This window comes from Lucilia sericata, unplaced genomic scaffold (genome assembly GCF_015586225.1).
Source record: "Lucilia sericata isolate MDLA Ls3-8-SP2 unplaced genomic scaffold, ASM1558622v1 Contig001532F_arrow, whole genome shotgun sequence".
In the NCBI taxonomy this organism is placed as follows: Eukaryota; Metazoa; Arthropoda; class Insecta; order Diptera; family Calliphoridae; genus Lucilia; species Lucilia sericata.
This window is the reverse complement of record NW_023995456.1, coordinates 99,291-113,874: the sequence shown is the minus strand read 5'-3', so window position 1 is coordinate 113,874 and position 14,584 is coordinate 99,291. Positions and strand designations below refer to the sequence as shown.

Here is a 14,584-nt window from a genome sequence, read left to right as displayed (position 1 = left end):
CGAAAATAAAATTGTGATAATAATTGTATGCAAACGAGGACAAGCGGAAAAGTCTCTTTAAAAGTTTGAAAATTCGGATTTTAAATAAGGTTTTTATTATCAAATTTCTGACAAATTTTACCATATTGCAATAGAGAAAGTGGTCTTTTTCGTTTCAAGTTAATTTTCTGTTTACTCTCTTACAAACACATACACACAAATACCTAAACGCTCGTGTGTATTTATATGACGTGCTATTTCAGTGATTTAAATGATGCCTCTTCTTGCCGCTGTTACCGTTATTTTGTTTAAACTGTAAAACGCGAACTAACTAAAAGCTAAATGCGGAAGCTTAAGATTTTCAAAATCAGTTTGTTTGAATGCGTTTTTATGTGTATATGTGTTTGTTGTGTATATAGACAACTAGTGATTTTTATGTCGAGAGGAAAATAGTTTTCATTTAGAAAATTCTCATAGACATATTAAGGAGATACAAATAAAATTTTTATGTTTTTTTTTTTAGTTTAAAAACAAAAAAACGTTCATGACAATGGAAATAGTTGTTAATTGTTTTTATACTCGTCCTTACTCTCATACATGTTTTAAAACCTTGAAACAAAATTCTAAAAGTCAAGTCACGTCATTAAAAAAATACATAGCAAAAACATCAATGATATATAATTGTATGATGCAAGACTGTTTGTGATTGATTAAAAGTAGTTAAATGGAAAGTACTGTTAGATTAGAAATTAAACTTTTTATATCATATACTATTATAAAATTTTTAATATATTTTTTTTATTGGAGCGTTATTTAAGGATGTACAAATGATTCTGGAATTTTCAGATAAAGATTCATTTTTTCACTTTTTTAACACTAAAGATTCATTTTTTCTTGCTGCGTTGCCAGGTTAGTTTTTAAGGTTAAATTTAGCTTTTTTATACCCTTCACCACCATCAGTGGTGATAGAGGGTATATAACTTTGTCATTTCGTGTGTAACACCATATTCTTGATCCTTATGAAATTCTGAGTCGATTTAGCTATGTCCATCTGTCGGTCTGTCTGTGTAAAACACGCTCACGTTAAAACGAAGCAATAAATATTCACGAAATTCACCCAAAACATTCTTTATTATCCAATACAGTTTGGTATTGAAAATCAGTTAAATCGGTTTACGACGTAAAAAGTTATGAGTAGAAATTTCAGATTACCTCGAAAAAAATAACGTTTTTTCCCAACTCTTAAGTAGTTTTCTCAGAAACTACCAAAGATATTTCGATGTATTTTATCAAACATTATTTTTTTGCGCATGTTCAAACTCATAACGATTGATTCAAAATCATTCTGCCAAATTTCTTTTCGGTTCGGTCCATTATTAGTCGTAGCTCCCATATAAGGCCCACTACCGAAAATCACTTAAACGCACATATTTCATTGTCAAATAAAGGTATCTTGATAAAATTCGGATAGGGCCATAATTGGTCATAGCTCCCATAAGGTCCACTTCCGAAAATCACTTAAACGCATATGTTTCATTGATAAATAATGCTATCGGTATAAAGTTCAACTTGACTATGTTTTGTGTACATATAAATCATAATACCAATTTTGCTCCGTCATTGTCAAATGCTTTATTTCTATTTTCTTGATAAAACTCGACACAAATATGTTTTGTGTACATACGAATAGGACTTTTGAGCTCATAATTATGTTAAGTGTTCTTGTATCTCTCAAAAAATCGGAAAAACTTTGTTTTGTATAAGTCTAAGTGATACTGATGATGATTGACCCCAGGCCCGTTCAGATAGTGACTTGATGGTCAAAATTCACTTATAATATAATGATTAAATTCTGCATAAATAACTTTAGTGTAGACGTAAAAACCTCAACCAAAATTTATACGGATAGTCCCATATTAACACCCTGCCCAATATAACCCCTCTGTTAGAAATTCTCTTTTTTTCCAAAAAATTTTTAAAATATTTCTGAATTAAGGTAAAAATTAAAGTAAACGGTTTATTATTAAAAAAATTATTCACATTTTTAACATAATCACTGGTATAGGGTATCATATGATCGGCAATGTCCGACTATACATTCTTACTTGTTACTTATTTAATTTTAAACATTCATTTCAACTCTTCTAAAGTAGGCGAAATAATTCTTTGTATTACTAGCTAATGTTTTATAGAGTTCTATTTTTTGTGTGAGGGGGCAATAAATGAGACTGTGTAAAACATTCATTGTTTAAAAAAAATATATATGTATGTATATCCTTAGTGTCAAATGATTTGGTTGTTGATTTTTCAGTTTTTCCATTTTGTATTACATGTTGTAGATATTTGTTGTATTTGTTCAAGGATAAAAGCATTTAGAGAATGTGTTAAATTTTAAGACGGCATAATAAATGAACCTTTTTAAGCCGAATAAATTGTCTTTCATTTACACAAAATACAATCTCAGGCTCTTCATCTTCAAATGAATGAAATGAATGGAATGTTGGCTACACAACACAGTTAGTTCATACTGTAAAGTTGAGTAAATATGTAATGTATGCATGTGTATATATGTATGTACTGTATATCTATGTATGTACAAAAGCATTATTAATGTGTTCATATGTATATAATGTATGTGTAAACTATGTATGCGTGTCGAATATAATATGTATAGATATATGTGTATTGTAATAAATGTTGTTTACTAACATACATATATACAAACATATTTGAGGCACAGTGGACTTCTTTTAATTTAATTGTTAAAAGTATTAATTATTGCAAACTATACGATAGTAAGAATTTCAAATAAATTGTGTTAAATTTCCCAAATTTTGTCCAATGAAAAAATCAAATTAATCCTATACGTTGTATTCTGTCCCACTGTTTTACAGACGATTTTCTAGTATAGCCAAGTTTGCGTGTGTGTTTGTGATTATTTACAATAATGTCCTTGTTGCTGACGCTATAACTACTGTCATTGCTGCTATTGTTGTTGTTGTTTCCCACTTCTTCCTTTTCCTTTTCTATCACTCTCTTTTTGCTTTTGATATTGTTGTTCATATTACGTTTTACTATTACGACCGAATACAATGTATTTGTGCATTTTACCATGGAATATTTGTTTGGCATGACAAAATATGTAGTAGTGTAAAATATCTACAATACAAGAATAAATTTAAAACAGAAAAAGCAAAGCAGAAAAAATGGAACTTATTTACCAACATCAATGACGACAACACAACCACAAATGCCAACAGTAAAAGCGGCAAAAATAAGACACATAATACTAGAACTAGTGCTAAACAAGAAGTACCAGAAAGACGGATGTTTATGTAAGAAAAAGACATTTGGAAAGTGTTGAATATCATGTTGGTTTTAAGACAATCATGGCATATCCTTTAACAATTTGCAATAAACATCTATAATGGCCTGGCAACGATGGATAGGATACATACAACCCTTTACGATTATATGTACATGTGTAAAGTAAGCATTTTTCCTTGATTTAAACATTAGGTCATCAGATGAAATAATTAGACAAGAAAAATACTTTCTGTGCTGTTTTTTAACTGAGGGATTAAAATAGTTATAAATATAATTTTTATATAACGAAAATGTTAACGTTTAAATATTCATATTTTATTGAAAGTTCACGGAACAAAAGCTTAACATGTTTAGAGTTTCTTAAATTTTGGTTCATAAATTTATCATCAATGTTAATGGAGGGTATATGTAAGAGGAAGTATTTCTTCAGAGAACTGGATATATATTCTTGGTCCTTATAAATTTTGCTTATATTTAGCTATGCCTGTCTGTCCGTCTATATTACTGTCTATCCGTCTGTATAAAACATGCTCACAAACCAATAGTAATTAAAGAAATTCACTCAAAATATTTCCCAATATTCTAGGCAGTTTGTAACAAATGGGCCAGAATCATATTTTTTCAAATAAATCAGGCATTTCTAAAACGACTGTTCCGATCGAAATAAAATCGATCGAAATAAATCGAAATAAACTAAATGTAAATATAGTGAGGGTATTATGTGTTTGTGCTGATGTTTGTAACACCCACAAAATATTGGTCAACCTTAAAGTATACCAATCAGCTCAGAATCGCTTTCTGAGCTATTTCCGTCTGTCCGTCCGTCTGTCTGCCTATCTGCCTGTCTGTCCGTCTGTGTGTCCAGTAAAGTTTGTGCGCACTCTACATAACTCAAGATAATTTGATGAAATTTGGCACATACTCTTCTTTTGATCCAAGGACGAATCCCATTGAAAGGGGTTAAAGTCGATCCATTGAGCTCATAAATACGTTAAATCTTCTTGTATTACTTCAAAAATCGGTAAAAACTTAGTTTTATATAAGTCTTAATGATACTGCTGATTTTTGTAATGATCGGGCCTAATTTGACCCTATCCTTCATACAAAGTCCCCTTCAGAAAATGACTTGATGGTAAAAATTTACAATGATAGTTTGCATAAATAACTGATGTAGACGTAAATCCCTCTATCAAAATTTATGAGGAACATATTAATACCTGCCCCCATATAACCCTTCTTTAGAAAATACCTTTTTTGTCAACAAATTGTTAAAATATTTTTGAGTTAAGGTAAAAATTATATTAAATACTTTATTATTAAAAAAAATAATAATAATAAAAATTTGTAACATAATCACTGGTGTGGTTATGGTCGGCCATGCCCGACTATAAATTTTTACTTGTTTTCGTATACGATTAAAAATCTGTTCCTTGGGATTCTCTAAGATACATACAATATTTCCATTTCTATTACATAATATAATTTCTATTTCAAATCATTACAAATTACCCTAACTGCTAAATTCCTTTCTCCGCAAAAACATATGCAAATAGATTATTTAAAATAAATTATCTGATAGTGAGAGAGAGAGAGAAAATTACAAAAATATCTTAAAAGTATTTATCAGGGAGTTTAACATAAATTACACAGACAATAATGTATACAACACTTTAATGAATGTATGCTTTTGTAAAATCTACTTTTACATAATTGCTTAAGAATTTCCTTTTTTGCCTTAAACAGAAAAAAATATATTGATATTTTGTAATCTTTACAAAGTATCTTTTGTACTGTGTTACAGGTAAAACACTTTGCTTCCACCTTACCTAGCGAAGAAAATATCATTGCAAGAGATTTATGTGCCAGTTAAAAACACTTTATGGAATATTAAGTTATTTAAATGAATTGCTTTTAGTTACGCATTTCATTTAATAGTTAGTTATTCTTTGGAAATACTTATACTGAACAATTAACAAACAATTTGTAGATAGAATTGAGCAGACAGGGAATAACATTTTTAATTAAAGTTGGGTTGAATAAACTACATACACTTCTATTTGCCGGGAGTTGCTTAAAGTGGTGCTTTGAAATACTTAAACTGTAAGTTATTTTTAAACTAATTAGTAGTTAACTATAGAAAAACATATTGTTAGATAAATATTTACAAACATTCAAAAACATCAAACATTATTTTGCATATTTTTACTCACGCTTATTTTCTTATATATTTGCTTAATGCGACCTACTGGAATAAAACTAAAGTTATCACCTTGCCCCCTAATTTAGCAGTGCTTTATATATGTATGTAAATCTTTTTACACAGAAATATTTTTCTATACCCTTTAAACTTTGCTACATTAAACATTTTCTTATACAGTTTTTATCTCTCCTCTACACACATTTCGTAAGAAGAAAATTACTTTATAGTAATAAATAATTCATGACTATGTAATTAGTTTAATTTGACCAAGCAATTGTAAATGATACAAATAGAATACATTAGATAGAGATGCTTAGCAGAGCTGGTAATTTTCACTTAAATTGAAATTTTATTTAAAATATTTAATAATGTACAGATATGTATTATACTAGTATTAAACAAAAATAATTATACATGTATACTCATTAAGTAGTACATAGTTCATAAAACTAACGAGTGAAAGAACGAACAACTCTTCCATTCGTTTTCCAAGTACAGAAAATAGTTTTACACTGCCAGTAGCAATGTAATTTTACATTTATCTTTAAGGCACTATGGGATGGATATGTAAATATGAGCAAGTTGCTGCTACATTTTAGTCCAGAAATTGTTGCCATCTATCTTTCCAGAAATAGAGCCAGTTTCTGGTCATATTTTCATCTAGAAATAGGGCTAGTTGTTGGCCATATTTTTGTCTAGAAATAGGGCCAGTTGCTGGCCATGTTTCTGTCTAGAAATAGGGCCAGTTGCTGGCCATGTTTCTGTCTAGAAATAGGGCTAGTTGTTGGCCATGTTTCTGTCTAGAAATAGGGCCAGTTGCTGGCCATGTTTCTGTCTAGAAATAGGGCCATATTTCTGTCTAGAAATAGGGCCAGTTGCTGGCCATATTTCTGTCTAGAAATAGGGCCAGTTGCTGGCCATATTTCTGTCTAGAAATAGGGCCAGTTGCTGGCCATATTTCTGTCTAGAAATAGGGCCAGTTGCTGGCCATATTTCTGTCTAGAAATAGGGCCAGTTGCTGGTCATATTTCTGTCTAGAAATAGGGCCAGTTGCTGGCCATATTTCTGTCTAGAAATAGGGCCAGTTGCTGGCCATATTTCTGTCTAGAAATAGGGCCAGTTGCTGGCCATATTTCTGCCTAGAAGTAGGGCCAGTTGCTGGCCATATTTCTGTCTAGAAGTAGGGCCAGTTGCTGGCCATATTTCTGTCTAGAAGTAGGGGCAGTTGCTGGCCATATTTCTGTCTAGAAGTAGGGCCAGTTGCTGGCCATATTTCTGTTTAGAAATAGGGTCAGTTGCTGGCCATATTTCTGTCTAGAAATAGGGTCAGTTGCTGGCCATATTTCTGTCTAGAAATAGGGTCAGTTGCTGGCCATATTTCTGTCTAGAAATAGGGTCAGTTGCTGGCCATATTTCTGTATAGAAAAAGGGCCAGTTGCTGGCCATATTTCTGTCTAGAAATAGGGCCAGTTGCTGGCCATATTTCTGTAATTATATTCAAACTTAACCCACTGTACGATATAGTGATGTGTTAACATGTGTTTGTAGTAGTTCTGTTGTTTATAAAGTGTTTAATATATCCCTGAGCATGTGTTGAACGTGATAAAGGAAATGCTAACTAACTTTGACATTCCTTTTGCAACAGGATTAAATATTACCGAATACAAGTTGTTTGTGGTTTTAAAACAACCGAAAATTTACAATGACATAATCAACGAATTAGATAATTTCACAAATTAGAAAATTGTTTAGAAAAGTGAAATGAAAATCGAAGGATAAAATTGTATAAGCTTTATAAACTTCAGATACATACTACATATTGTTAATGAATGATTTTTTGTTTGGAAATTTTGACTTAATATGTAATTGTGTAAAATGTAATTATAGAATTTTATGTCCAAAAAAATTTCAAAAAATATAAATGTTATTACGTAGCTTTACATTAAAATTGCGAAATTGTTGTAGCCACGTACACATCGTTAAATTATTATAAATGAAATATCGTGTATATGCCAAAACAATGTTTACATTGTGTTATAGTTAGTGAAAGTACGTGTTGAGTAATAGTTGTAGAAAGTTAAGTAGATGAAAAGAAATTACATCTAAATTTAGGAAATAAATTTCAAGAATAGCTTATGGTGTGTTCTAGTTAAAAATTGCTGCTAGAAGCAATATTTATTTAGTAGCAAGCAGATATATAAAAATTCCCAATTAAAGTTTGAATAAATTGGTTTTAAATGTGGCCATTTATGGTTAATTTTACAGCAGTTTGGTAGGAAAAGTCAGAAAATTTATTTAAAGAGTTTAACCATTTTCTCATATCTAAACTTCAGACTCTAACCCACATTTTCACCACCTCCAGTTATTGTTTAACAGATAGTTGTTCTTCCAGTTAAGACAATTTTGTATGAGAACTATTAATATATCTTAAAGTTAACAAATAACTAGACATTGTGAATATGGGCAGCAATACTCATATAGCTCTCACAAGAGCGTTTTACTCTCGACTTCAAGCTTTTTTATGCTCTCACATGTTTAACTTAAAATCTCACTCATTTTACATTTAGTATTAAGTTTTAACTATTTGTCAAAAATGTCAAATTTCTAACTAAAATTTAAAATTTCTATTTTCTGTTATAATTTTTATTTTTATAAATATTGTGATTTCTTTGAAAATGTTGATCTTCTATTAAAATGTTGATTTTATATTAAAATTTAGATATATTTTTTTTTAATTTTGATTTTTTTTTAATTTCGTTTTTTATGAAAATTTCCATTTCCTTCAAAAATTCCGATTTTTTTTTTAAATTTTGATTTTCTGTGAAAACTTCGATTTTCTATGAATACTACATTTTCTATGAAAATTTTGATTTTTTATGAAAATTTTGATTTTTTATGAAAGTTTTGTTTTTTTATTAAAATTTAGTTTTTTTATGAAAATTTATTTTTTTTATGAAAATTCAATTTTTTATGAAAAATTTGTTTTATATATTAGATTATGAAAAAATAGGCTTTCTTTTAAAATTTAATTTTTTATGAAAAAATCGATATTTTATGATTTGATTTATTATGATTTGATATGAAAATTTTGAAAAAAAAAAATTAAATTGTTTCTATTAAAATTTCGAGTTTCTATGAAAATATAGATTTTTATGAAAATTCTGAATTTTCTATGAACATTTCAATCTTTTTGTTAAAATTTGGCATTTTATGAATATTTACATATTCTTCAGGAGATTTTATAAGAAAATTTTGATTCTGCTTGAAAATTTAGATTTTTTTTAAAATCTCGATAAATATGAATATCAACAGAAACACAAAACCCGACTTTTTCAATTAATTTATTTAAACATTTATTTAAGTACATACACACACACGCACATTTACAGACATTTAACAATTTACAATTTACTTTTCTTTTCCGGCTGATTAACACCCTTTACATTATCATCCACTGTCCAGGTGTCCAGTATTAAAGGTCTATATCTCAAAATAAATGGATTAATTAAAGCTGCCACAGCCTCAGCATCATTTAAATGTAAATGATGGGTACCATCATATCTATGATACTCAAAATGTGAGTTATTAGCTCTCAAAATATCAACAATTTCCTCATCAATGGTTGACATTAAACTCAACTTATCCGATCTAACAATCATATAAGCTATATTCTTAATACGTTTAGCCATTTCTATAGCTAAGCCATGATCACCTGGCAGCTCCACACATTGCTTAACACGACCATCACGTGAAAAATAATATTTGGCGGGATATAATTGAGATTTCTCAATACTTCTATTTAGCAAATATTTACAATTCTCCTTCTCCACCGATTGCATAGAACCTTTGTGCAAAAGATCTTCCAATTGTTGATATGAATATGAGGGTGGCTCTTTCAGCGACATTTCCTCCATACGTTCATTTTCGATTAAAGATCTTTCGGCCAATATTTTAAATTTCTCTATTTGCCTTTGAACGGGAAAATATTTTGATTTTATTATATCTATCTGTATTAACATATCCATCATGTGAGGAAAAAGGGCGGCATAGAAAAAACTAACAATTGCACCCATAGAATGACCCATTAGCGAAACTTTGCGCCATTTGTATTCCTTAACAATTCTAACTATTATCTGAACGTAATCGAGAACATGATAGGTCATGCCGACGGGATATTTTGAAGATCTACCATGACCGGGTAAATCAATGCATAAAATACCAATATGACGCGGCAGCAGAGGTATTAAACGATCCCATGTTCCGAGATTATCTTGCCAGCCATGAATGGCTAGAATGGGTCGTACTTTTCGATTACCATACCAGCGTCCAACAATATGACCCCAAGGTACATCAATGGATATATCTTCAAACTGTAAAACAGAAATGGAATTACAAATCTTAACTTAAACTAAATGAGAAGTTTAAGCCTTATTTTTAAATAGCCAATTTATAAAGAAAATTTAAAATGTTTGTCATACATTATTTCTTTAACAATTTTATAATTATATTTTTTACAAAATTTTATATAATATGACTACAATTCATTTTATTAAAATGTAAACATTTTAACGTAATTTTTTCTCTTTATTTTTGGCAATTTATTCAAAATTTTATTTTAAATTTAAAATACTCTCTTCTCTCAATACTATTAAACAAATATTAAAACAATTTAAGAGTACAAAGGTTAAAAAATACTAGTCATACTTAAGTATATGTAAAGTAAAAAAATAATTGTTAAATATTAATTTTTATATAAATGTTATTAATATTTTCAAATAAATTTATATTAATACTTACTACTAATGGTTGTTTGGTTTCCATTACACACGTATTTTTCCTAAATATCTTAATTTTAATTTATAAAATACATTTTTTAAAGCAAACTTAATAAAAATACGTATTTGTTTGTAAAATATTTATCTAGTTTAAAGCGTCTAACATCAACCACTAACGCTGACTAATCAAAACACCCTAAAAGTAACAACATCCAACGACAGTGTGGCCAACTGTGTTGTTTTTATCTTTACCTATAAGTGCTTTTAATTTGAGACATGTTTTCATAGTTACGAAAACCCAAAAGAAAACTGTACCGATTGGCATCCTTAGATGACACACTATCCCAGCAACAAAAAGAACTTCCGAAGAAGCGAAAAAGAAGTAGAATTTACTCCATGGAAGTACTGAAAAAGACCTGAAGAAGTGATAATTTTAACACAGGCTTGTCATAGGAGGGATAGCTATGCAATAAAATTCAAGTAAAATTTTACTCCAATAGCTTTATTAATTAATTAAATATGTGCGTTTAAGTGATTTTCGGAAGTGGACTTTATATGAAAGCTACGACCAATTACGAGCCTACACGGAAAAAATTTCATAGAGTGATTCATATATAAACAAAACATATTTGTGTCGAATTTTATCAAGATAACTTTATTTGATAATGAGATATGTGCGTTTAAGTGATTTTTTGAAGTGGGCCTTATATGGGAGCTATGACCAATAATGAACCGATCCGGGAATGACTTATAGAATGTACACAAACATATTCAAGTCGAACTTTATCTTTATTATTCAAAGAAATTTATGTGTTTAAGTGATTTTCGGAAATGGGCCCTATATGGAAACTATGACCAATTACGGACCTATCCGGAAAAATTAATAATAGAGTAATTCATATCTAGACAGACCATATTTATGTCGAATTTTATTAATATAGCTTTATTTACAATGAGACATGTGCGTTTAAGTGATTTTCGGAAGTGGGGGGAAGCTATGACCGATAATGGACTGATCCGGGAAACAATTAGTAGAATGATTCATATGTACACAAAACATATTTAAGTCGAATTTTATCCCCATAGCTTTAAAAATCAATGAAATATATGCGTTTAAGTGATTTTCTAAAGTGGACCTTATATGGGAGCTATGGCTAATTACGGGCCTATCCGGAAAAAATTTCCTAGAATGATTCATATAGAAACAAAGCATTTTTGTGTCGATTTTTATCAAGATAGCTTTATTTGACATTGAAATAAGTGCGTTTACGTGATTTTCGGATGTGGGGGTTATATGGGAGCTATGACCAATAACGAACCGATCGGGGAAAAAATTTTGTAAAATAATTTATATGTACACAAGACATATTCAACTCGAATTTTATCACTATAGCTATATTTACCAATGAAATATTTGTGAGCTATGACCAATTGTGGACCGACACAGATCTACGTTGGTAGTATGATTTCTGTTCATATTATATTTGTATGTACAAATTTTGATACCGTATGTTGATACCGATATAGTTGAGGGAGTTATTAACGATAAACTAATTTCCGGGAACATGTATATACCTTTGTATGAGGGCTATGGGAACATTGCATCAATTGTTATGATTTTGTACATACTTGATTGACAAAATTCATCGAAATACCTTTGATAGTTTCTGAGAAAACTACTTAAGAATGGGGAAAAAAAACGTAATTTTATATAATTTTCGAGATAGCCTGAAATTTTTTGTCTAACCTTTTACGTTGTGAACCCATTTTGCTGATATCAAATATCAAACTGCTTGAATTTGGTAGATTTCCTTTGCTTAGTAATATCGTGAGCATGTTTTACACAGACAGACAGACAGACGGACAAAGCTAAATCGACTCAGAATTTCACAAGGGCCCAGAATATGTATATATACTTTGTTGGGTCTAAGATCAATATTTCTTGGTATTACACAAGGAATGTATAAAAATCACTTTTACGAAACTATTATTTTTAATTTAAGCGATTTTTTCAGTTTTGTTTTCGTTTACAACACTATTTACATAAAAACACGAGAGACCTTGAACACGCTACAAACACAATTACAGCAACAAACTACAAATGAAACACCACTTTTGCCACAAAACATTTATAAACTAAGTTATTTTCTTTAAAAAAAAAATAATTCTGTTTTTATCAAAACCTTAAAGATATTAATAATTTTAATATTAAAACTTCATGAACTTCTTTATGATTATCTAAATTTTTATTATTTCAAAAAAAGCAACAAAGAAAACTAGTTTTTTGCTATCACACATTTATACGATAACGCTTGTCGCAATGATTGTGACTGAAGCATACACACAATTTAATAACAAGAGAAACCTACTAATAAACATGAAAGAAAGAGAACTCATTGATAAGAGCGTTATCAAATCATAAAAGTCTCTTAATCGTATACATGTTTTTTAATGTGCAGTAAACGTTCAAAGGTTGTTGTTTGCTCTTTTCTAAACAAAACACTTAAATATACACTAAGAAAAATATAATACAATATAATAAATTCAAATAAATAATTCAGAAATATTTTTTCATTTTATTGTTTTTATATTTTATAAACAAAAATAATTATCATCTTTTATAATTTACTTTGTATTCTTGTAGTCATATCCGTTTCTGGCATAAATCTCAAAATAAATGGAACAATTTTAGCTGCCACCTCTTTGGGATTATTTAAATGGGCATGATGGGTACCTTCTACTTCGTTAAACTCCATATTTAAATGGTTTTTGCGAACTAAATCCAACATATAATTTTCTATATAATCAGATTTATTAAATTTAATCACCAAATGATTGACACTTTTCAAACGTTTAGTCATAATTTCAATTAATTCTAGAGTAGGATTGAATTCATGATAGTATTTTATGCGACCATCACGTGAAAAATAATATTTTCCTGGATTCAATTGAGATGCATTAATACTACGATTGAGTAAATATTTACAATTTTCTTTCTCAATTGATTTGTTAGAACCTAAATATAGCTTTTCTTCTAATTCTTCATAAAAATATGAAGGAGGTTCTTCTAAATTTAATCTTTCTAAACGCTCATTTTCAATTAAGAGTTTTTCTGTGCCCATTACTAGTTTCTTTAGCCTATAATCAGGGCTTCTTATCGGTGTCATTATAATATCTAGCTGTATAAGCATATCAACTGTTTGAGGATAGAGAGAGGTATATATAAAACCTATAATACCTCCCAAAGAATGACCTAATATGGAGACTTTCTTCCAATTGTATTCTTTCATAATTAGTAGGATTGTGTCCACATAGTCAATCATATGATAGGTTATGCCATTCGGATATTTGGAGGATCTGCCATGACCAGGAAAATCTATACACATCATTCCTATATGCTGGGGTAACAGGGGAATAAGACGATCCCAAGTTCCTAAATTATCTTGCCAACCATGTAATGCCAATATGGGTCTTACACTACGATTTCCATACCAACGTCCAGCGATGTGGCCCCAGGGCACACTGATGTTTATATCTTCATGTTTAACATTTTTCAACTGAAAGAATATATAACGAAATAATTTGTTTAAAATATAAAATACATTAAAAATTTTAGTAATTTTTCTCTGTGTACACACTTTCTCTTATAATTATGCTCAATATTATTTGCATTAATTTTTTATACAACTAACATTAAATAATCACTCACATTCATTATAATTTTAATTAATTCTTTTTCTTATTTCTTTCAAACAGAAGTTTGTCTGTTTGTTTTTATTTATTTCTTAAGGTTTTTTATAGAATCTTTAGGCTTTGTTTACAAAAATCAATGAAAATTGAAAAAATCGCTTTCGCATTCTGAGTTCGTTGAATTGAAACTGAAGACGCTTCAAATTAAATTATTAAAAATCTATAACTGAAGCATACATCGGCAGAACTAATGTTTAAAAAATCTCTTAAATATGTGCAATCTATTTTCATCAGAGAAACTAAAATATAAAGTTGTTAAAATGGTACAAAAATGTTAGCGAAAAAGTACTTTTGTAATAATGACAATGACGGGTATTTAAATTAAATTTCTTAGATAAGAACAACTTATAGTGTGCCTCCGGTAGGTTAGAAGTGAGTTAGTTAGTCAGTTACTTCGAAAGGAGGGTGCATGTTAACTAACTAACTAACTAACTAACTAACTAACTAACTAACTAACTAACTAACTAACTAACTAACTAACTAACTAACTACTAACTAACTAACTAACTAACTAACTAACTAACTAACTAACTAACTAACTACTAACTAACTA

The 14,584-nt window shown here is 29.3% G+C and overlaps 2 protein-coding genes across 2 annotated transcripts; both read right to left on the bottom strand.

Annotated features, from left to right (window-relative positions):
• Positions 1-8,839: 8,839 nt before the first annotated feature.
• Positions 8,840-10,470, bottom strand: LOC119611787 (serine hydrolase-like protein). Its single transcript, XM_037967479.1, has 2 exons — positions 10,304-10,470; positions 8,840-9,876 (listed from the first exon to the last, which is right to left on the bottom strand). Exons 1-2 carry the CDS (start codon positions 10,325-10,327, stop codon positions 8,908-8,910), a joined length of 993 nt encoding a protein of 330 aa, XP_037823407.1. The 5' UTR covers positions 10,328-10,470; the 3' UTR covers positions 8,840-8,907.
• Positions 10,471-12,875: 2,405 nt separating this feature from the next.
• Positions 12,876-14,013, bottom strand: LOC119611785 (probable serine hydrolase). Its single transcript, XM_037967477.1, has 2 exons — positions 13,991-14,013; positions 12,876-13,838 (listed from the first exon to the last, which is right to left on the bottom strand). Exons 1-2 carry the CDS (start codon positions 13,994-13,996, stop codon positions 12,900-12,902), a joined length of 945 nt encoding a protein of 314 aa, XP_037823405.1. The 5' UTR covers positions 13,997-14,013; the 3' UTR covers positions 12,876-12,899.
• Positions 14,014-14,584: the final 571 nt, after the last annotated feature.